The 24,402-nt window shown below is 45.3% G+C and overlaps 2 protein-coding genes across 4 annotated transcripts in view; both read left to right on the top strand.

The window, feature by feature from the left end:
• Positions 1-17,601, top strand: part of LOC106564640 (transcription factor AP-4) — a 28,968-nt gene extending 11,367 nt beyond the window's left edge. For 2 of the 3 annotated variants that reach the window (XM_045715643.2, XM_045715642.2), the window contains exons 5-7: positions 9,743-9,841; positions 12,868-13,035; positions 13,324-17,601. In XM_045715643.2, the coding sequence (XP_045571599.1) occupies positions 9,743-9,841; positions 12,868-13,035; positions 13,324-13,476 (420 nt within the window). In that variant the 3' untranslated portion in view covers positions 13,477-17,601. The remainder of the gene's footprint in view (positions 1-9,742; positions 9,842-12,867; positions 13,036-13,323) is intronic. The other variant, XM_045715644.2, reaches the window with a different exon arrangement.
• Positions 17,602-24,037: 6,436 nt separating this feature from the next.
• LOC106601888 (sarcalumenin) overlaps positions 24,038-24,402 on the top strand; it is a 36,305-nt gene continuing 35,940 nt past the window's right edge. The window contains exon 1 of the mRNA XM_045715641.2: positions 24,038-24,144. Coding sequence (XP_045571597.1) covers positions 24,087-24,144 — 58 coding nt within the window. The 5' untranslated portion in view covers positions 24,038-24,086. The remainder of the gene's footprint in view (positions 24,145-24,402) is intronic.

Raw genomic sequence — 24,402 nt, 5'->3', positions numbered from 1 at the left:
ACATTGATACAAAATTAAACTGTCATTCAAAGAATTATAGATGAACATCTCCTTTATGCAAACGCTATGAAAGATTTCAAAAAAGCTTCATGAGGAAAGCACTCTTTGCAATAATCTGAGTACTGAGCTCAGAAAAATACACTAGGCTATACAGATTGCCGCCATCTGGGAGTCATCTAAAATCAAACATTGCATTAGAAATATTCCCTTACCTTCGATCATCTTCATCAGAAGGCACTTCCAGGAATCCCAGGTCCACAACAAAAGTTGTTTTGTTCGATAAAGTCCATAATTTATGTCCAAATAACTCCTTGTTGTTCGTGCGTCCAGTAAGCTACTCCAAGTGTAGAAAGCGCGCGGACGATGTCGCGGCGAAAAGTAAAAAAAAGTTGTATTTACGTTCGTTCAAACATGTCAAACGTTGTAAAACATCAATCTTTAGGGCCTTCAGAACGTGAAGATTCAATAATATGTCAACCGGACGGTTCCTGTGTCTTGAAAAAGGTTTTGGAACGGGAGGATCCACCCTCGTGAACGCGCCCCAAGAAGTGATGTCACCCCCTGCCTCAACAACTTCCCCTCCTTGTCATTCGGGCTCTGTTCATCGTCGAAGCTTCAAACAACTTTGTAAAGACTGTCGACATCTAGTGGAAGCCGTAGGAAGTGCACAATTATTACTACGTCACAGTGTATTCAATAGGAAACGACTTGAAGAGAGCCCATGCATCCAGATTTCCACTTCCTGGTAGGATTTCTCTCAGGTTTTTGCTTGCCATATGAGTTCTGTTATACTCACAGACACCATTCAAACGGTTTTAGAAACTTCAGTGTTTTCTATCCAAATCTACTAATAATATGCATATCCTAGCTTCTGAGTTTGAGTAGGAGGCAATTTAAAATGGGCACATATTTTTCCCGAAATTGTCAATACTGCCGCCTAGCCCCAACAGGTTAAATAATGCACAAACAAAGTGTTGGAGAAGAAAGTAAAAGTGCAATATTTGCCATGTAAAAAAGCTAGCGTTTAAGTTCCTTGCTCAGAACATGGGAACATATGAAAGCTGGTGGTTCCTTTTAACATGAGTCTTCAATATTCCCAGGTAAGAAGTTTTAGGTTGTAGTTATTATAGGAATTAGGACTATTTCTCTCTATACCATTTGTATTTCCTATACCTTTGACTATTGGATGTTCTTATAGGCACTTTAGTATTGCCAGCCTAATCTCGGGAGTTGATAGGCTTGAAGTCATAAACAGCGCAATGCTTGAAGCACAGCGAAGAGCTGCTGGCAAACGCAGGAAAGTGCTGTTTGAATGAATGCTTACGAGCCTGCTGCTGCCTACCACCGCTCAGTCAGACTGCTCTATCAAATCGTAGACTTAATTATAATATAATAACACACAGAAATACGAGCCGTAGGTCATTAATATGGTCAAATCTGGAAACTATAATTTCGAAAACAAATAGTTTATTCTTTCAGTGAAATACGGAACCGTTCTGTATTTTATCTAACGGGTGGCGTCCCTAAGTCTAAATATTGCTGTTACATTGCACAACCTTCAATGGAATGTCATAATTATGTACAATTCTGGCAAATTAATTACGGTCTGTGTTAGGAATAAATGGTCTTCACACAGTTCGCAACGAGCCAGGCGGCCCAAACTGCTGCGTATACCCTGACTCTGCTTACACAGAACGCAAGAGAAGGGACAATTTCCCTAGTTAAAAGAAATTCATGTTAGCAGGCAATATTAACTAAATATGCAGGTTTAAAAATATATACTTGTGTATTGATTTTAAGAAAGGCATTGATGTTTATGGTTAGGTACATTGGTGCAACGACAGTGCTTTTTTCATAAATGTGCTTGTTAACCTCTTGGGGCTAGGTGGGACGCTAGCGTGCCACCCGTGGTGCACTCCATCAACAGCAGGTGCATTTCAAGAGCGGCAAATTTGAATCCAAATAAATGTCAAAATTCAAATTTTTCAAAAATACAACTATGTTACACCATTTGAAAGATAAACATCTCCTTAATCTAACCACGTTTTACGATTTCAAAAAGGTTTTACGGCGAAAGCATAAATTTAGAGTATGTTAGGACAGTACATTTACAAGAGTTGTGTGTAATGTTTTGTCAAGTCAAAGACAGGGTTACCAAAACCATAAAACCAGCTAAAATGATGCACTAACCTTTTACAATCTCCATCAGATGACACTCCTAGGACATTATGTTAGACAATGCATGCATTTTTAGTTCTATTAAGTTCATATTTATATACAAAAACAGCGTTTTACTATGGCATTGATGTTGAGGAAATCGTTTCCCTCCAATAACCGGCAGTCAAGTCAGCGTCAGAAATTAAATAATTAAAATTAGAAAACATTGGTAAAATATTATATTGTCATTTAAAGAATTATAGATTTACATCTCTTGAACGCAATCAACTTGCCAGATTTAAAAATAACCTTACTGGGAAATCACACTTTGCAATAATCTGAGCACTGCGCCCAGAAAAATACGCGTTGCGATACAGACTAGACGTCATGTTGGGGAGATCTAAAATCGAAAATACTATGTAAATAATCCATTACCTTTGATTCTCTTCATCAGATGTCACTTCCAGGTATCACAGGTCCATAACGAATGTAGTTTTGTTCAAAAAAGCTCATCATTTATGTCCAAAAATCTCCGTCTCGTTAGCACATGATGTAAGCCAGCCGGACTTCTCGTCATGAACGAGGGGAAAAAATATATTTCCGTTCGTTCAAACATGTCAAACGTTGTATAGCATAAATCATTAGGGCCTTTTTTAACCAGAACATGAATAATATTCAAGGTGGACGAATGCATACTCTTTTATAACGTATTGGAACGAGGGTACCCAACATGAACTAGCGCGCCAGGTGTCTAATGGGACATCACCGTTCCATGGCTCTTGTTCAGTCAGATCTCCCTCCAGAAGACTCAAAACACTTTGTAAAGGCTGGTGACATCTAGTGGAAGCAATAGGAAGTGCCAAAATATTCCTAAACCCCTGTGTTTTTCAATGGGATAGGTTTAAAGTCAATACAACACATCAGGTATCCACTTCCTGTCAGAAAATGTCTCAGGGTTTTGCCTGCCAAATGAGTTCTGTTATACTCACAGACACCATTCAAACAGTTTTGGAAACTTTAGAGTGTTTTCTATCCATATATAATAAGTATATGCATATTCTAGTTACTGGGTAGGATTAGTAACCAGATTAAATCGGGTACATTTTTTTTATCCAGACGTGCAAATGCTGCCCCCTAGACCCAACAGGTTAAATCAACACCCGTTTGGCGAAGTAGGCTGTGATTCGATGATAAATTAACAGGCACTCCATCGATTATATGCAACGCAGGACAAGCTAGATAAACTAGTAATATCATCAACCATGTGTAGTTTTACATTTACATTTAAGTCATTTAGCAGACGCTCTTATCCAGAGCGACTTACAAATTGGTGCATTCACCTTATAATATCCAGTGGAACAACCACTTTACAATAGTGCATCTAAATCTTTAAGGGGGGGTTAGAAGGATTACTTTATCCTATCCCAGGTATTCCTTAAAGAGGTGGGGTTTCAGGTGACTCCGGAAGGTGGTGATTGACTCCGCTGTCCTGGCGTCGTGAGGGAGCTTGTTCCACCATTGGGTGCCAGAGCAGCGAACAGTTTTGACTGGGCTGAGCGGGAACTGTGCTTCCTCAGAGGTAGGGAGGCGAGCAGGCCAGAGGTGGATGAACGCAGTGCCCTTGTTTGGGTGTAGGGCCTGATCAGAACCTGAAGGTACGGAGGTGCCGTTCCCCTCACAGCTCCATAGGCAAGCACCATGGTCTTGTAGCGGATGCGAGCTTCGACTGGAAGCCAGTGGAGAGAGCGGAGGAGCGGGGTGACGTGAGAGAACTTGGGAAGGTTGAACACCAGACGGGCTGCGGCGTTCTGGATGAGTTGTAGGGGTTTAATGGCACAGGCAGGGAGCCCAGCCAACAACGAGTTGCAGTAATCCAGACGGGAGATGACAAGTGCCTGGATTAGGACCTGCGCCGCTTCCTGTGTGAGGCAGGGTCGTACTCTGCGAATGTTGTAGAGCATGAACCTACAGGATCGGGTCACCGCCTTGATGTTAGTGGAGAACGACAGGGTGTTGTCCAGGGTCACGCCGAGGCTCTTAGCACTCTGGGAGGAGGACACAAGGGAGTTGTCAACCGTGATGGCGAGATCATGGAACGGGCAGTCCTTCCCCAGGAGGAAGAGAAGCTCCGTCTTGCCGAGGTTCAGCTTGATGTGGTGATCCGTCATCCACACTGATATGTCTGCCAGACATGCAGAGATGCGATTCGCCACCTGGTTGTCAGAAGGGGGAAAGGAGAAGATTAATTGTGTGTCATCTGCATAGCAATGATATGAGAGACCATGTGAGGATATGACAGAGCCAAGTGACTTGGTGTATAGCGAGAATAGGAGAGGGCCTAGAACAGAGCCCTGGGGGACACCAGTGGTGAGAGCACGTGGTGCGGAGACAGATTCTCGCCACGCCACCTGGTAGGAGCGACCTGTCAGGTAGGACGCAATTCAAGCGTGGGCCGCGCCGGAGATGCCCAGCTCGGAGAGGGTGGAGAGGAGGATCCGATGGCTCACAGTATCAAAGGCAGCAGATAGGTCTAGAAGGATGAGAGCAGAGGAGAGAGAGTTAGCTTTAGCAGTGCGGAGAGCCTCCGTGACACAGAGAAGAGCAGTCTCAGTTGAATGCCCAGTCTTGAAACCTGACTGATTAGGATCAAGAAGGTCATTCTGAGAGAGATAGCAAGAGAGCTGGCCAAGGACGGCACGTTCAAGAGTTTTGGAGAGAAAGGAAAGAAGGGATACTGGTCTGTAGTTGTTGACATCGGAGGGATCGAGTGTAGGTTTTTTCAGAAGGGGTGCAACTCTCGCTCTCTTGAAGACGGAAGGGACGTAGCCAGCGGTCAAGGATGAGTTGATGAGCGAGGTGAGGTAGGGGAGAAGGTCTCCGGAAATGGTCTGGAGAAGAGAGGAGGGGATAGGGTCAAGTGGGCAGGTTGTTGGGCGGCCGGCCGTCACAAGACGCGAGATTTCATCTGGAGAGAGAGGGGAGAAAGAGGTCAAAGCACAGGGTAGGGCAGTGTGAGCAGGACCAGTGGTGTCGTTTGACTTAGCAAACGAGGATCGGATGTCGTCAACCTTCTTTTCAAAATGGTTGACGAAGTCATCCGCAGAGAGGGAGGAGGGGAGGAGGATTCAGGAGGGAGGAGAAGGTAGCAAAGAGCTTCCTAGGGTTAGAGGCAGATGCTTGGAGTTTAGAGTGGTAGAAAGTGGCTTTAGCAGCAGAGACAGAAGAGGAAAATGTAGAGAGGAGGGAGTGAAAGGATGCCAGGTCCGCAGGGAGGCGAGTTTTCCTCCATTTCCGCTCGGCTGCCCGGAGCCCTGTTCTGTGAGCTCGCAGTGAGTCGTCGAGCCACGGAGCAGGAGGGGAGGACCGTGCCGGCCTGGAGGATAGGGGACAGAGGAAATCAAAGGATGCAGAGAGGGAGGAGAGGAGGGTTGAGGAGGCAGAATCAGGAGATAGGTTGGAGAAGGTTTGAGCAGAGGGAAGAGATGATAGGATGGAAGAGGAGAGAGTAGCGGGAGAGAGAGAGCGAAGGTTGGGACGGCGCAATACCATCCGAGTAGGGGCAGAGTGAGAAGTGTTGGATGAGAGCGAGAGGGAAAAGGATACAAGGTAGTGGTCGGAGACTTGGAGGGGAGTTGCAATGAGATTAGTGGAAGAACAGCATCTAGTAAAGATGAGGTCAAGCGTATTGCCTGCCTTGTGAGTAGGGGGGGAAGGTGAGAGGGTAAGGTCAAAAGAGGAGAGGAGTGGAAAGAAGGAGGCAGAGAGGAATGAGTCAAAGGTAGACGAGGGGAGGTTAAAGTCACCCAGAACTGTGAGAGGTGAGCCATCCTCAGGAAAGGAACTTATCAAGGCGTCAAGCTCATTGATGAACTCTCCAAGGGAACCTGGAGGGCGATAAATGATAAGGATGTTAAGCTTGAAAGGGCTGGTAACTGTGACAGCATGGAATTCAAATGAGGAGATAGACAGATGGGTCAGGGGAGAAAGAGAGAATGTCCACTTGGGAGAGATGAGGATTCCAGTGCCACCACCCCGCTGGCTCGATGCTCTAGGGGTATGCGAGAACACGTAGGCAGACGAGGAGAGAGCAGTAGGAGTAGCAGTGTTATCTGTGGTAATCCATGTTTCCGTCAGCGCCAGGAAGTCTAGGGACTGGAGGGTAGCATAGGCTGAGATGAACTCAGCCTTGTTGGCCGCAGACCGGCAGTTCCGGAGGCTGCCGGAGACCTGGAACTCCACGTGGGTCGTGCACGCTGGGACCACCAGGTTGGAGTGGCAGCGGCCACGCGGTGTGGAGCGTTTGTGTGGCCTGTGCAGAGGGGAGAGAACAGGGATAGACAGACAAGCTACAGAAGAGGCTACGCTAATGCAAAGGAGATTGGAATGACAAGTGGGCTACACGTCTCGAATGTTCAGAAAGTTAAGCTTACGTTGCAAAAATCTTATTGACTAAAAATGACGAAAAATGATACAGTACTGCTGGCTGGTGGAGTAGGCTAGCTAGCAGTGGCTGCGTTGTTGACTTTGAATGTGTAGCTGGCAAGGTAACCTCGATAGTTTCAGTACTACACCTTGTCATGAAACAAAGCAACTTTGTAGCTAGCTAGCTAACATAACACTAATCAAGACGTTCCTTGTAATGTATTTAGTTTCTACAATGCTGCTCGTCGGTAATAGTTGGCTGGGTTAGGAAAAATGGTGTCGCGGGGGACGGAAATAGCTGGCTAGCTAACCTCGATGGCTGGCTAGCTGACCTCGGTAATTACTAAACTACACAATTATCAAGCAATGACAAAGACAACTAAGTAGCTAGCTAGCTAACACTGCACTAGTCAAATCGTTCCGTTGTAAAGTATTAGTATCTACAGCGCTGCTAGTCGGTAACGGTTGGCTAGCTAGCAGTGGGTTAATGATGACTAGGTGTGTTGACTAAGTCTGGCGTCGCGGCTGGCTAGCTCACCTCGATAATTACTCAAACTACACAATTATCTTAGATACAGAGACAGCAAAGACAACTATGTAGCTGGCTAACTAACACTAACACCACACTAATCAAGTCGTTACGTTGTAATGTAATCGTTTCTACAGTGCTGCTAGTCGGTAGAAGTTGGCTAGCTAGCAGTGATGACTAGCTAGCTAGCTAGCAGTGTTGACTACGTTAGGAGGACTACGTTAGGAGGACGAAGATAGCTAGCCTCGATATTTACTCTAATTACTCTAAACTACACAATTATCTTTGATACAAATATGGCTATGTAGCTAGCTAAGAAGAATTGCTCAGATCAAACAAATCAAGCCGTTGTAATGTAGTGAAGTGTAATATTACCTGTGGAGCGAAGCGTAGTGCGACTGCTCGCTCCAAACCAAGGACATTAGTTAACATTAGTTAACTAGTGATACAATAAAAGTTCGTAGAAACATGTCAAACGATGTTTAAAATCAATCCTCAGGTTGTTTTTGTCATAAATAATCAATAACATTTCAACCGGACAAAAGCTTCGTCAATAGAAAAGGAGAAACAAGAAAAGCAAGCTCCCGATCACGCGCTGGACTCATGTCTGGAAATTTCCACTGTCCACTCATTGAAAGTGCTGTATCTCCCTCATTTTTCAGCGTAAAAGCCTGAAACAATGCCTAAAGACTGGCCACATGTAGAAGAAGCCATAGAGATCGTGAACTGGGTCCTACGTCTTTGTATGGTGGATAGGCTTTCAATGGAAATACAGCCTTTCAAAATAATAGTACTTCCTGGTTGGATTTTCCTCAGGTTTTTGCCTGCCATATCAGTTCTGTTATACTTACAGACATTATTTTAACAGTTTTGGAAACTTTAGAGTGTTTTCTATCCAACTCTACCAATTATATGCATATCCTAGCTTCTTGGCCTGAGTAGCAGGCAGTTTAATTTGGGCACGCTTTTCATCCAAAATTCCGAATGCTGCCCCCTACCCTAGTGAAGTTAATCGGTCGACCTCTATACAAAACCCTTATACATCTGAAATGGCGAGGGTGAGATTAATGCTACATGGAATGGGGAGATTAATGCCACTGGTAGCCTACATAGCGTGGGTGAGATTAATGCTACTGGTAGCCTACATAGCGAGGGTGAGATTAATGCTACTGGTAGCCTACATGGACAGGGGGAGATTAATGCTACTGGTAGCCTACATGGACAGGTTGAGATTAATGCTACTGGTAGCCTACATGGACAGGGTGAGATTAATGCTACTGTCAACCTACATGGACAGGGTGAGATTAATGCTACTGGTAGCCTACATGGACAGGGTGAGATTAATGCTACTGTTAGCCTACATGGACAGGGTGAGATTAATGCTACTGTCAACCTACATGGACAGGGTGAGATTAATGCTACTGGTAGCCTACATGGACAGGGTGAGATTAATGCTACCGGTAGCCTACATGGACAGGGTGAGATTAATGCTACTGGTAGCCTACATGGACAGGGTGAGATTAATGCTACTGTCAACCTACATGGACAGGGTGAGATTAATGCTACTGTCAACCTACATGGACAGGGTGAGATTAATGCTACTGGTAGCCTACATGGACAGGGTGAGATTAATGCTACCGGTAGCCTACATGGACAGGGTGAGATTAATGCTACTGGTAGCCTACATGGACAGGGTGAGATTAATGCTACTGTCAACCTACATGGACAGGGTGAGATTAATGCTACTGGTAGCCTACATGGACAGGGTGAGATTAATGCTACTGTCAACCTACATGGACAGGGTGAGATTAATGCTACTGGTAGCCTACATGGACAGGGTGAGATTAATGCTACTGGTAGCCTACATGGACAGGGTGAGATTAATGCTACTGTTAGCCTACATGGACAGGCTTTATCAGTGTGCTTGCATTGCCAACCGTTAGGCTGTAAAATTCAATCTATTTGAATGCCAATGCATAGTACCATTGGGAAGGCCTATAAAATGCACCTCATGTTTTAGCATGATAATACACAGCCTCATGTCGCAAGGATCTGTACACAATTCCTGGAAGCTGAAACTGTGCCAGTTCTTCTATGGCCTGCATACTCACCAGACATGTCACCCATTGAGCATGTTTGGGTTGCTCTGGGTGGACATGTACGACAGTGTGTTCCAGTTCCCGCCAATATCCAGCAACTTCGCACAGCCATTGAAGAGGAGTGGTGGAACATTCCATAGGCTACAATCAACAGCCTGATCAACTCTATGTGAAGGAGATGTGTCGCGCTGCATGACGCAAATGGTGGTCACATTACATACTGGCTGGTTTTCTGATCCACACCCCTACCTTTTTCCCCAAACAGATTTATATCTGTATTCCCAATCATGTGAAATCCATAAAATAGGGCCTAATTAATTTATATCAATTGACTGATTTCCTTATACTCAATAAAGTCTTTATAATTGTTGCATGTTGCGTTTATATTTATGTTCAGTAGATAAAGACCAATCCAAGGCTTTAATGACCATACTCATTAGCAATGTTGCGCAGAGATAATACCTATGACGGTGCATATTCAGCAATGGCCGTGTTATGGTCTCCAGTCTGAGTCCTACTTCTGTTAACCACTCAGGTCTGCTGTGTTGTGGTTGGTGGTACTCAGCCTGAACATGTGTTAGGAACTCACTCCGACCAGCAGGAGAGAGCCAGCACCCCAGCCCACAGCCCACAGGTGAGAGAAAGAGACTGAGAGACATACAATCACACTCGCATATCAACACACCCTAATGATATGACTGACATATGTTCAGAGGACGCACACATACACACACTACTGATGTGACATACAGTCACGGCCAAAAGTTTTGAGAATGACACAAATATAATTTTCACAAAGTCTGCTGCCTCAGTTTGCATGATGGAAATGTGCATATGCTCCAGAATGTTATGAAGAGTGATCAGATGAATTGCAATTAATTGCAAAGTCCCTCTTTGCCATGCAAATGAACTGAATCCCCAAAAAACATTTCCACTGCATTTCAGCCCTGCCACGAAACGACCAGCTGACATCATGTCATTGATTCTCTCGTTAACAGTGTGAGTGTTGACAAGGACAAGGCTGGAGATCACTCCGTCATGCTGATTGAGTTCGAATAACAGACTGGAAGCTTCAAAAGGAGGGTGGTGCTTGGAATCATTGTTCTTCCTCTGTCAACCATGGTTACCTGCAAGGAAACACGTGCCGTCATCATTGCTTTGCACAAAAAGGGCTTCACAGGCAAGGATATTGCTGCCAGTAAGATTGCACCTAAATCAACCATTTATCGTATCATCAAGATCTTCAAGGAGAGCGGTTCAATTGTTGTGAAGAAGGCTTCAGGATGCCCAAGAAAGTCCAGCAAGTGCCAGGACCGTTTCCCAAAATTGATTCAGCTGCGGGATAGGGGCACCACCACTACAGAGCTTGCTCAGGAATGGCAGTAGGCAGGTGTGAGTGCATCTGCACGCACAGTGAGGTGAAGACTTTTGGAGGATGGCCTGGTGTCAAGAAGGGCAGCAAAGAAGCCACTTCTCTCCAGGAAAAACATCAGGGACAGAATGATATTCAGCAGAAGGTACAGGGATTGGACTGCTGAGGACTGGGGTAAAGTCATTTTCTCTGATGAATCTCCTTTCCGATTGTTTGGGGCATCCGGAAAAAAGCTTGTCCGGAGAAGACAAGGTGAGCGCTACCATCAGTCCTGTGTCATGCCAACAGTAAAGCATTCTGAGACCATTCATGTGTGGGGTTGCTTCTCAGCCAATGGAATGGGCTCACTTGCAATTTTGCCTAAGAAACACAGCCATGAATAAAGAATGGTGCCAACACATCCTCCGAGAGCAACTTCTCCCAACCATCCAGGAACAGTTTGGTGATGAACAATGCCTTTTCCAGCATGATGGAGCACCTTGCCATAAGGCAAAAATGATAACTAAGTGGCTCGGGGAACAAAACATCGATATTTTGGGTCCATGGCCAGGAAACTCCCCAGACCTTAATCCCATTGAGAACTTGTGGTCAATCCTCAAGAGGCGGGTGGAAAAACAAAAACCCACAAATTCCGACAAACTCCAAGCGTTGATTATGCAAGAATGGGCCGCCATCAGTCAGGATGTGGCCCAGAAGTTAATTGACAGCATGCCAGGGTGGATTGAAGAGGTATTGAAAAAGAAGGGTCAACACTGCAAATATTGACTCTGCATCAACTTCATGTAATTCGCAATAAAAGCCTTTGACACTTATGAAATGCTTGTAATTATACTTCAATATTCCATAGTAACATCTGACAAAAATATCTAAAGACACTGAAGCAGCAAACTTTGTGGAAATTCATATTTGTGTACATTCTCAAAACTTTTGTCCACGACTACGTTATTGTCTCCAGAGGCGTCAGGAAGACTCTAAATCGCCACAGTGGAAACGCTCTCAAAATAACACTTTTTTAACTAGAAAAACAACACAACTGGATGTTGTAAGTCCACAATAATGCTTAGACCAGGAGACAACTTTTGAGGTGTGGAAAAAAGAAAGGTTGATTTTGGGGTGTAATTACCCTTTAATTGAGCTGCACACCAGCCAGAGACTGTTGTTTGGGTAGCAATGTTTCTGTAGCGTTCATTTGATGGCAGAGTTTACAAAACAAATGTCCACTCGATTGATGCAAATAATCATGATATCATTCTGCCAGGTAGGCTTAGGCTACTTTTTTAGTTAACGTTTAATTGATAAGGTTTTTGGGAACCTTTTCTGTCTACCAGAAGATGGTTGTCATGACATTAGCATCATCACTAGCGGCTACACGAAGTGGTAGACAAACGTGCACACACAAACACGGGCATTCCTGTGCTGTTGCCTCTTCAGAAAATTGAAGGAAAATAGGAATCACTGATGCATTTTGTTCATTTTATATGGCCCTAGAAATCCCGTCTCTGTGGTGAAGGTCTCTCCCTCCCTCCTACCCTCCCTCCTACCCTCCCCCACGGTGGCATCTCAGGTTGAATAGGGAACAGCATGATGACAAGCAGTGTCACTGGGGCTCAGGCTGTAGAATGTAGAGAGGAACATAGTTGTAGTTGTATTGTTGTTCACCAGAGGGCAGCAGAAGCTCCTAGAAAAGAGGTGTTGGGAAGATGAGTCTGATGTATTTCCTTGTTATTAAATAATAAAGCTTGGATATAGTGTGTTGTTAGTCATCATGTGGCGTTTTAGGGTGACTGAAACAAATGGCTTGCTCTTTCTAAAAATTGACTTTTCGAGTGTCAACCAGTGTGTTTTCGGGGATCGGTTTGGGCAAGGAGAGGTGCAGAATCACTCATCTTGATTCCATGAATACAGTGCATTCAGAAAGTATTCAGACCCCTTGACCTTTTCCACATTTTGTTACGTTACAACCTTATTCTAAAATTGATAAAATGTATTATTTTACTCATCAATCTACACACAATACCCAATAAGGACAAAGCGAAAACAGGTTTTTAGAGATTTTAGCAAATGTATTCAAAATAAACAACTGAAATATTAAATTTGCATAAGTATTCAGACCCTTTACTCAGTGCTTTGTTGAAGCACCTGTTTTTTCTTTGTCAGATTAATGAGATTGATTGGGGGGGGGGGGGGGGGGGTGCAAGGTGATTTGTGATTCCGTGCAGTCTGACTAATGTATCTCTAACATGCACAATGTATATCTATGTGACCTCTTCATCCTCCTGGCCCTCCAGGTGCTGGCCCCCAGGTCGCCCCCCGCCCCCACCCACCACCCCACAGTCATCGTCCCAGCCCCCGCACCAGCCCCGCCTCACCATCACGTCACCGTGGTAACCATGGGCCCGGCCTCTGTCATCAACACAGCCTCCACGTCTCGCCAGAACCTGGACACCATTGTGCAGGTGAGCCAAAGAAGAACACCTGTGGAGAAATTGTAGTTGTATCAAACGCAGGGAGACAAAACTGCGCTCTCTGAATTTATGCAACCGTTATCTTTGGTATGTTGCAGATAGATTTTTCTTCAGTCAGAACTACATTTGGTAGTTCTATGGAAAGTATCCATAAAAAGTGGCAATTGTCAATGCATTTCCACATGTGAACACCAGATGGTGGTGTAGTCACTGCGTCTGCCACTGCTGTTTGTCACTCACTCTGCTTCCCTCCATATCTGTCTCTCCCTCCATCTCCAGGCCATCCAGCACATTGAGAGCATCCAGGAGAGGGTGGGGGAGGAGGAGCAGCGCCGGGCGGTGATCGTCACCCAGGGACGCGCCCTCACAGACACAGCGGGGTCCGACACGGCGTCCGACAGCGAGGGGCCAGAGGACTGCTCACTGCCCTGAGGCCTCCCATCACACACAGGGGCCACGAGAGGGGGCCCCGTACAATACCCACAATACTCTGATTATATGGCCATTTATTAGGTTGGATAGACGGATCAGACTCACACACACACACACACACACACACACACACACACACACACACCTGAACTAGGATAGTCTACTGTAACCGGATAATTACACATACACACTTCTTTCTGTCTCTCTTTTCTGCTTTCTTGCTTTTTCTCAAACCGGACAAGAAAATCAGTAGAAAGGTGATGGGTTGACCTGACAGTTCCACATAGCTCAAGCAGCCAGCAGCCTTCCCATCGGTCACGACGCACCCATCCAACCCACTCCCTCTCTGGGTCTTGCTTCTCCAGAGAGCTGCCTGAGGATGGAAGTGTCACACCCCGGTCCAGCCCGGTCCCTTGGCTCAGTTCTCCAAAACCAACCAAGCAACTTATATGCCCAGCGAGCAGGAGAGCGCGCCTGGATAGGACAGCTGTACCCCAACCAGCAGCACAGCCATCCCAGGCGACCCCACACCCCCCATACAAGAGATAATTTCTCCAAGAAGTCTTCTACTTCCTGTATCTCTTCACTATATTTCTGCCCAGGGGGATCTCCCCTGAGCGATGAGACACTGTGAGCATTCAAAGACACATTCTGAATCAGTTCCAACACACCTTTTTGGCTCCTTAGTAAGAGAAAATGTTGTTGTTTTTCTGTTGTACTTTACAAAGAATTTGTAAGAGTTTGCGTTACAGGATTTCTTTTTGATCTTGTGTTCTGCTCGGGGGCTGTGGTCGATAAATCACAGGGATTATACTGAAACGTGACAGCACCGAAAAGGCCCATATTGACGCAGCTAGAGGTCTGTTCATTTCAGTGGTGCTGTTATGAGACAAAGCTAAAGCTAAGCTTACTATGGAAAGAGGAGGAGTGCACTTACAGTTCCCTCTCTCTTTTAGCGCCATCACACTTTTTACTGGGCTGGGTTCCCAGTAGACATTTATGTAGGCGACACTCCCCTAACTACAAAAAGTATGTTGGTTCCATCGGTAGTACAGACAAAAACCTGTAACACTGATTCACCCTTTTGTCTGTTGCTTCTGACATTTTGGCATCTAGCTTGTTGAATAAGCTAATCGATGGGTACGTCTTGAGTTTTTAAAACCCTTTGTGTGTTTTTGCTCTTGTACACATAGGGTAGGCTGGTGTATCCAGCTCCACGCTGTAATTAGGTGGGTTGTGTTCAGGGTTAGGAAAGCCCTGTATTTGGGACAGGCCTCTGTTTGATATTGTAGGAGAACACACACACCCTCCTGTGCAATTAATGGTCCCACATCTGATAACGCTCCTCCCATCATCTGATAAAGCTCCTCCCATCATCTGATAAAGCTCCTCCCATCATCTGATAAAGCTCCTCCCATCATCTGATAACGCTCCTCCCATCATCTGATAAAGCTCCTCCCATCATCTGATAAAGTTCCTCCCATCATCTGATAACGCTCCTCCCATCATCTGATAACGCTCCTCCCATCATCTGATAAAGCTCCTCCCATAATCTGATAAAGCTCCTCCCATCATCTGATAAAGCTCCTCCCATCATCTGATAAAGCTCCTCCCATCATCTGATAAAGCTCCTCCCATCATCTGATAAAGCTCCTCCCATCATCTGATAAAGCTCCTCCCATCTGATAAACCTCCCATTATCTGATAACGCTCCTCCCATCTGATAAAGCTCCTCCCATCATCTGATAAAGCTCCTCCCATCTGATAAAGCTCCTCCCATCATTTGTCCCTGAGTTTTGGAAATGTCTCTCTGATGTTTGTGAGTTTAGATCCTTAATGGCCAATGATATTGGTTGACTGAGCATTTGACTGAGCATATTCACTAATAGGAACAAGCGTCCTGAGGGGGGGCAGGTATCTGTGGCATCACCATACTACTCAGCATCGTGATACTTGGCTTGGTATCACGTCATTAGTAAAATGTTGATATTGTGACAACCCAACTCTGAAAATAGGCACATTTTCTTGCAGTTTCCACAGATTTCCAGCGTGTCTCTGTGCAACAACAAAAAAATGTCTGGGCACCTTTTTGGGCCCTCACCAGTTAGCATCCCTGGCTATTGTCAGTTTTTATTATTGTGCTTTTGAGCGTGTATCATTCTCTCTGTAAAGTCTATGGTGGTTTTGTTGTGCTCCAGATATGACAGTGGTTTACAGGGATCACAGACACTGTTTCAAAAGCCTGAGTTTTCTCGGGCTGACCTGATTGAAACCTTGCTGTATTGGAGGTTCTCCTATCCCGTGGAGTGAGGGGGGAATGGAGACAGACACATGAACAGTCATGGTGTGTTCGAGAAACCCAGATTCTGTGCAGATTGTCAGATCCTTACAATACTTAGAGAAATTGTGCAGAATATGCCCATCTGGATTGTACCCAGTATACCACGCTGCCTGGGGTGAGCGGAGAGAGAGAGGGGCAGCGGTTTGCAATAACACAGCTTGTAATGTGCAGGGTAGGCACTGTGAGGCCAGCCTTAACTCAACCCTGGAGTCAGAGCGAGAAAGAGGTAGAGGCTGGCTACACCTATAGGGAAAGCCTGAACACTGTTCAATGGGATTGATACTGTAAACCTTTTTGTCGAGAACCTCCCAATATAAATACACACTTGGCGGCTTAAGCTTTGTTTTAGTGTGCTGTGGTTTCCAAAAGGAGATGTGGATGCATTGTTTTTAGACATTCCAGGAGATTCCACCAGTACCTTTAGCATCTTTAACTGCCACTTTTCAAGAGCAAAAAGCAACGGTTTTGTCCCAGAGGTTATTTTTGGCCACAATACGGCCAATCGCAAAGGAGTTGGTTTTGATGTAAAATTATTTGATGGCAAATTGGATTGATTTGTTGATTGTCCCTTATGTCTTCCCTTTGAGTGGAGAGGGAGTCCTTTTACTGCTGGACAGATGAGACGCATCTCCCTCCTATCCTTCCTTCTTGGTATTTACAGTGGATTCACACTGGCCACGTTCAAGGCCACTTCATTGCAGTCGCATGCCAGAACCTCACAATGCCTGGATAGGTGTTTTTGTATCAGCTTACCACAAAATGATACCGCTAACTGATGCCCGATTGGAAAGTCAGTGAGGTGGCACGCAACCATGGGTTGCTGCGTGCAGTGCGACTGCAATGTAGTCAGCCTGGAACGTGACCACTGTGTTCACCCAGGAAGAAAACCAATTTAGCCATGTTGAGTTCCATTATTTGGAAATGGTCAGTGATTCTTGAGGTGTGCCCTCTATAAACCTTATAATCTGGATCGGAGGGGGCAGTCCTCCGATCCAGTCCTATTGATTACTGAACAAAATGTTATTTTTTTTGTTTGGTTACGCTTTATGCTATGTCCGTAGAAACCTTTTCGTACCCCTTTTCAGTACCTGTGTTCAAACATTTCCTCTGCTGATGCCAAGCACTGTCCCATAGATTTTTGTTGTGTATCTTCTATACGATATCTCTGTTAGATACATAACAGATTGCCTGTGAGGTGGGCAGGGGTCAGTGAATGGGGGGGTTACGGTTCTAAAGCACTTACTGTACTATATATGGGAGAGGGTTCCTCTTATTTTTCTAAAAGGGGGCCTCTCCTCGGCTGAAGCTCTTGATATGTTGTGAGACTAAAACCACACAGCTGTGTATTTCCCCCTTTCCCTGTGTCTGACCCGGTCATATACCCTGGGTGTATTCATTAGGCACCAAACGGAAGAAAATGGACTGAAACAGGGAGATACTACCTGACCTTGCCCAATAAGAAACAGTTGTTTTAATTTTCCATTGCTACGGTGTGCCCTAGTGAATACAACCCCTGTCCCATGTCTGTCTGTCCCTCATCTCTTTGTCTGTCTGTAGTCAACACGACTCTCGTCCTGTCTTCCCTCTCCATCACTCACGCCCTCCTCTCCTCCCCAGCTCCTCTTTATCTGTTGTCTTATGTTTTGTTGGACAGTCAGTCCACACGGTCGTTGAGAAGCTATTATATTTAGAGGTTTTTTTAAGAAGAAACTTGTGGGTGGATATAGAAGAGGCTTGTGCCTTTTGTAAAGACAATAATAAAGTTTGTACTTCGTTTTTTACAAGTTGGTCTCGTTTCTGTTTGTTATCATTATCACTTTGTGTAGCTAGCACATTAGCATTTAAGAACAGTTTAACTGTCAGATATCTGATTTTAAACGTATTACATTTTTACAGTAGTGCAATTTCTATGACACCGGTGATGTTATAGCAAAGGGTTAAAAAAGGGTTGTGTTCTATAGTCATGAAACAGGTTTTATTGAATGTGGCCCAGGTTCTCGCTCTCCTTCCTTCCTCACTCTCCAGCTCTCTGGTTTATGTACAAGTGTCCCTTTGTGATTGGTTGTCTTGCCAGAAGCCCCCCGCCCGTCCCCTGGGCCGACCCAAAGGCTGGTCTGGTGCTAAATAAAGATGGCCCACCGTCACCATCAGAGTCTGTGACAGTTTGCAGCACTAGTGACTCCAGTAGGTGGCATGTCACTGTCCTCTAGTACTTCAGTGTCTATGCAGTGTTCATGTTCAGTCTCTCTCTCTCATTCCCTCACTCGTTCTTTCTCGGCCTGTCTAGCTCACAGGTTCACACTAGATATGTGATCGCCATTCAAAAATGTCCCATTGGAATTCTGGAATGATAAGTGTTCTGGTGGCCAGACCCACTCTGAATCATGCCCCCTTGATGGTACTGCAGGGATGGTGACACTCGCCATGTTATGACAGGCACTATCCATGTTGTGTGGGTGGAAATCAGCAGCTGTCAAATGGCAGGTTTGATTGTCAAAAGAAAGGATTCTCAATGACTCCATTGTTTTCTCAAGCTATAATTGAAGCTCTAGAAGTTTCTGAATCTAGATGTTTCTGAAACAACAAGTTATCAAACCAAGGGACACCCTCTGACTTCAGTACTCTGCAGGATTGGGGTCTATTTCAATTCAAGACGTACACTGAAATTCCAATTCTCAATGCTTTTCAATTAGGAAAATGTGGAATTAGAATTTAGTTTACCTCCTGCATTTACTGGAATTGAAAGGGAATTGATCACAATCCTGATGCTCTGTTATTCAGAGATATTCTAGGTAGGGCCAGGAGTTTTTCTTATCACTTGACCTGATTGGACCTCAACATGTACCTGGTCTGACTGGACCTCAACATGTGCCTGGTCTGACTGGACCTCAACATGTACCTGGTCTGACTGGACCTCAACATGTACCTGGTCTGACTGGACCTCAACATGTACCTGGTCTGACTGGACCTCAACATTTACCTGGTCTGACTGGACCTCAACATGTACCTGGTCTGACTGGACTTCAGTGATTTGACAGTGTCAAGTCAATACAGCAGAAGGTGGAGAATGTCCACAATGACTAAGGTTGTGTTTCTCTGCTCAGACGTTGCTGGAGCATGCCAGAACTTACAATGTCTGGGTAGGTATTTTACGTATCAGCTAACCACATACTGTATGTTCTAGCAATCTGGTGCGAGACGGCACAGTCTGACGTGGCTCACAACCATTGGTTGATGCATGCAACGTCTGAGCAGGGGAACACGACCTAAATAAACATGATAGTACCAGACTGTGTGAAGTTGGAGCTAGTCTCTTGTGACAGACTTGACTTTAACCGTTTTATTCCATGGTGAGCATGTCATCCATCAATGATCTCCACCTCCACCATTTTCTTTGCTTCTTCCCATGAATACTTATGTTCTTCCATCTAGGTGTTCCTTTGTCTTCCACGGTTTATTTTGTCCAGTGGTTTCCTTGTCAGGGACCAGGGTCTGGTGAAGATGGATGTTCCTAGTGGTCGATCCAGCCCCATTATCTGCCTTTTATCTGTCTATTGTGTCAACAACAACAAAAATGTTTTTGTCTATATTTGGCCAATGTATACCCAGAATGATCCATGGACATGTTGTTTGGTCTTGAAACAAACAAATAACATGAATTGATTGATTAAGCTCCGAGATTATGTTGCAGAGCACATGCACATGGTCGCGGCGGCACAGAATGTACAGACCATGTGTAAACGAGACAGATCTGAGTCTGGAGAACATGAACATCACACACACCAAGAGGTGAGAACAGAAGTCACCCATAAGAAGGACAGTATCCTGGAATAGAGATAGCCCGAGTCAAGATATTCAATGTCAAAAGCGAAAGGGACATGGGAGGGAAATTGCGAGTTTGTTGAGGTAGTTAAGTAGCTAGGTTCAGTCAAGATTAACCATGCTTAGCTCCTCTCCAGTCCCGGCCATCCATGCAACCAGAGCCAGTCTTCTCTTTGGGGTCGGAGATTATGCTCTCTGGATACTATATTTATGGAGGAGCTGCAGGGAGGAACCCGAGTGCCTCTTAGAACAACCACCATTATAGTGCACTGCAGGGACAGGACAGGAACGTATCCTGCCTACATGAATGGCTAGACCCCTGTCTCTTCCCAACTCTACCCCCAGCCACAGACTCACAATAATGTTCACCTGCTGCAGCTTGACACCAGTGAAGTAAGTAACTAACCACCTGTGGAGATCCACTTTACACCACACATGGTACGTTCCATCTGATGGGTTCTGTGTGTCTTTGGGTGGCATTATCTTTGTTTTAGGGGGAGAAACAACCTCTTCATTGTTGTGTAAATTATGGCATTAATGTAGTGTGGGATAGCCGGGGACTTTAATGCAGGGAAACTTAAATCCATTTTACAACATTTCTATCAGCATGTTAAATGTGCAACCAGAGGGAAAAAATCTCTGGACCACCTTTACTCCACACGCAGAGACGCATACAAAGCTCTCCCTCGCCCTCCATTTGGCAAATCTGACCTTCATTCTATCCTCCTGATTCCTGCTTACAAGCAAAAATTAAAGCAGGAAACACCAGTGACTAGATCAATAAAAAAAAACTGGTCAGATGTAGCAGATGCTAAGCTACAGGACTGTTTTGCAAGCACAGACTGGAATATGTTCTGGGATTCCTCCGATGGCATTGAGGAGTACACCACATCAGTCACTGGCTTCATCAATAAGTGCATCGATGACGACGTCCCTACAGTGACCGTACGTACATACCCCAACCAGAAGCCATGGATTACAGGCAACATCCGCACTGAGCTAAAGGCTAGAGCTGCCGCTTTCAAGGAGTGGGACTCTAACCCGGAAGCTTATAAGAAATCCCACTATGCCCTCTGACGAACCATCAAACAGGCAAAGCATCAATACAGGACTAAGATCGAATCGTACTACACAGGCTCTGACGCTCGTCGGATGTGGCAGGGCTTGCAAAACATTGCAGACTACAAAGGGAAGCACAGCCGAGAGCTGCCCAGTGACACGAGCCTACCAGACGAGCTAAACTACTTCTATGTTCGCTTCGAGGCAAATAACACTGAAACATGCATGAGAGCACCAGCTGTTCCGGAAGACTGTGTGATCATGCTCTCCACAGCCGATGTGAGTAAGACCTTTAAACAGGTCAACATTCACAAGGCCGCAGGCAGATTACCAGGACGTGTACTGCGAGCATGCGCTGACCAACTGGCAGGTGTCTTCACTGACATTTTCAACCTCTCCCTGTCCGAGTCTGTAATACCAACATGTTTTAAGCAGACCACCATAGTGCCTGTGCCCAAGAACACTAAGGTAACCTGCCTAAATGACTACCGACCTGTAGCACTCACGTCTGTAGCCATGAAGTATTTTGAAAGACTGGTCATGGCTCACATCAACACCATTATCCCAGAAACCTGAGACCCACTCCAATTTGCCTACCGCCCCAACAGATCCACAGATGATGCAATCTCTATTGCACTCCACACTGCCCTTTCATACCTGGACAAAAGGAACACCTATGTGAGAATGCTATTTATTGACTACAGCTCAGTGTTCAACACCATAGTGCCCTCAAAGCTCATCACTAAGCTAAGGACCCTGGGACTAAACACCTCCCTCTGAACTTGGATCCTGGACTTCCTGACGGGCTGCCCCCAGGTGGTAAGGGTAGGAAACAATACATCCGCCATGCTGATCCTCAACACAGGGGCCCCTCAGGGGTGCGTGCTCAGTCCCCTCCTGTACTCCCTGTTCACTCATGACTGCACGGCCAGGCACGACTCCAACACCATCATTAAATATGCAGATGACACAACTGTGGTTGGCCTGACAACAACGAGACAGCCTATAGGGAGGAGGTCAGAGACCTTGCCGTTTGGTGCCAGAACAACAACCCCTCCCTCAACGTGATCAAGACAAAGGAGATGATTGCGGACTACAGGAAAAAGAGGACCGAGCACGCCCCCATTCTCATCGACGGGGCTGCAGTGGAGCAGGTAGAGAGCTTCATGTTCCTTGGTGTCCACATCACCAACAAACTAACATGGTCCAAGCACACGAAGACAGTCGTGAAGAGGGTACGACAAAACCTATTCCCCCTCAGGAGACTGAAAAGATTTGGCATGGGTCCTCAGATCCTCAAAAGGTTCTACAGCTGCACCATCGAGAGTATCCTGACTGGTTGCATCAATGCCTGGTATGGCAACTGCTCGGCCTTCGACGCAAGGCACTACAGAGGGTAGTGTGAACGGCCCAGTACATCACTTGGGCCATCCAGGACCTCTATACCAGGCGGTATCAGAGGAAGGCCCTAAAAATTGTCAAAGACTCCATTCACCCTAGTCATAGACTGTTCTCTCTGCTACCGCACAGCAAGCGGTACCGGACCGCCAGGTCTAGGTCCAAGACGGCTTGTCTGATGAAGACAGCTTGTCTGTCGAAACGTTGGACATAAATATTTTTGCATCTGAGCTTCTAGAGTGGCGTCTCCTTTATTTTCCAAGAGGCTTCTAAACAGCTCCTACCCCCAAGCCATAAGACTCCTGAACACCTAATCAAATGGCTACCCAGACTATTTGCATTGCCCCCGACCCTGTTTACACCGCTGCTACCCTCTGTTGTTATCATCTATGCATTGTCACTTTAATAACTCCACCTACATGTACATATTACCTCAACTAACCGATGCCCCCGCACATTGACTCTGTACCAGTATCCCCCTCTATATAGTCTCGCTATTGTTATTTTACTCCTGCTCTTTAATTACTTGTTACTTTTATTTCTTATTCTTATCCGTATTTTTTAAGCTGCATTGTTGATTAGGGGCTTGTAAGTAAGCATTTCACTGTAAGGTTTACACCTGTTGTATTCGGCTCATGTGACAAATAACATTTGATTTGATATGTTAGTTGTCTGCTACCTCTGCCCAATGCCTGGTGGTGTACAGAGTGGAGCCCTCACACTCTAAGTCTGCACTCTATTTAACAGGGAGGGTGAATGTGTACCCTAAGTCCTCAAGAAAGAGATGTTCCTGCATAAGACACGTTCATGCATTTCCTCCTGTGATACAACAATTACATCTAACCAGCACCAAACTGCCATGGTCAAACTAAATCCCACCATCTTCTACAGTTTCAGAAGGCACTGTACTGTACAGAGCAAAAATGAAATCGGTCATGAACCACTCTTTGGCTTTAATACATTTTGAAGTAACATTTTAAACCCTGCATATTTGAGGATTCATTTGTGGTTAGACATTACTTCCGACTGAGTTGTTGTGAGATTATTTTCACCACAGTGTCTGGTTGACTGTGATAAAGTACTAAGCCCCCATCACACTGTTTTGGAGAGCCAGGGTGACTGTGGTCTTGCTGTGCCAGCCAACACACACACACACACACACACACACACACACACACACACACACACACACACACACACACACACACAGTCAAGCTCTGTCACATTTATGATTGATAACCCCCAAACATGGCATCCAAATGGACATAATTCTTTCTTTTTAACAGGCCTAGAGTTCGTTCGACAGCTCATTTCAACGCCAGAATCATCCTCGTTAAATGAAAATGATTTATTGTGAATGGTTTGTGTAGTAAAAGTGATACAACTGTCACAGCTACAGTACTTGCTAATTGCATTCTGTTGTTGACAAGGCGTTGTTGCTTGTTCCATTTTCATGTTGATCAAATAATGGGTGTAATTTGTGAATATGGTTTATCGTAATTATTATTTTAATTATCCCTAAATTGTAAAAGATCATAATTTGCTCAGTGGGTGTAGAATGTAAATGAGTTGATTTTACCACTCATTCAACCATATGAATGTATCAGCAGTCCCAGTTTGTACACCATCTAATATTACATGCTATTGTAATCCATATACCATTGTATAATATAATTGAGGAATGATTTGACAAGGAACTGTTAAACCTCTGTCCCTATGTGTTGACCTCAGTGCCCAAACTGCCTGTCTATCTAAACGAGAGATAGTCAGCTGCCGCTACGCGCAAGGCCCTGTGTGGCAGCTCTCACGCCCGTGTTGCCTGCCACACACACACACACACACCTTGATGCCTACCACACACACACCCTCCACCCAACGGCCATCTCTCTTTCTCGCTCTGTCCCGCCCCCTGTTCTACCTCATACCCTTTGACTTTCTTACCTTGGTATATATAGTCTGTGAGGCTATCAGAGTTCTCCTGGCAGCCATCATGAAGGGTATAGTGTCAATCTGCTGCTTCTTCAGCTTGCTGGTCCTGGCCTTAGCAGGTAAGGAGCCTCACACCTTATCTATCCTTTTATATGTCTTTGGGGATGTCGATATAAACAGATTTTGAATGGGTGTGTGTTTATAGGCTTATTAGGGCTTTTGGTCATTGGAAGACTACAGTACTGGACTGTACATGTCCTGGGGTACAGCTCATGTATCAAATGTATGAGACTTGGCATGGTTGGGTTGGATGTCTTGGCTGTCTGCATGCTTTCATTGTCCAGTCAATTTGCTGGCTTGTAGACACACACACTGGA

This window comes from Salmo salar, chromosome 03, assembly GCF_965601325.2.
Source record: "Salmo salar chromosome 03, fSalSal1, whole genome shotgun sequence".
Lineage (NCBI taxonomy): Eukaryota > Metazoa > Chordata > Actinopteri > Salmoniformes > Salmonidae > Salmo > Salmo salar.
The sequence above is the reverse complement of the archived record's forward strand: the minus strand, read 5'-3'. Positions and strand labels throughout refer to the sequence as shown.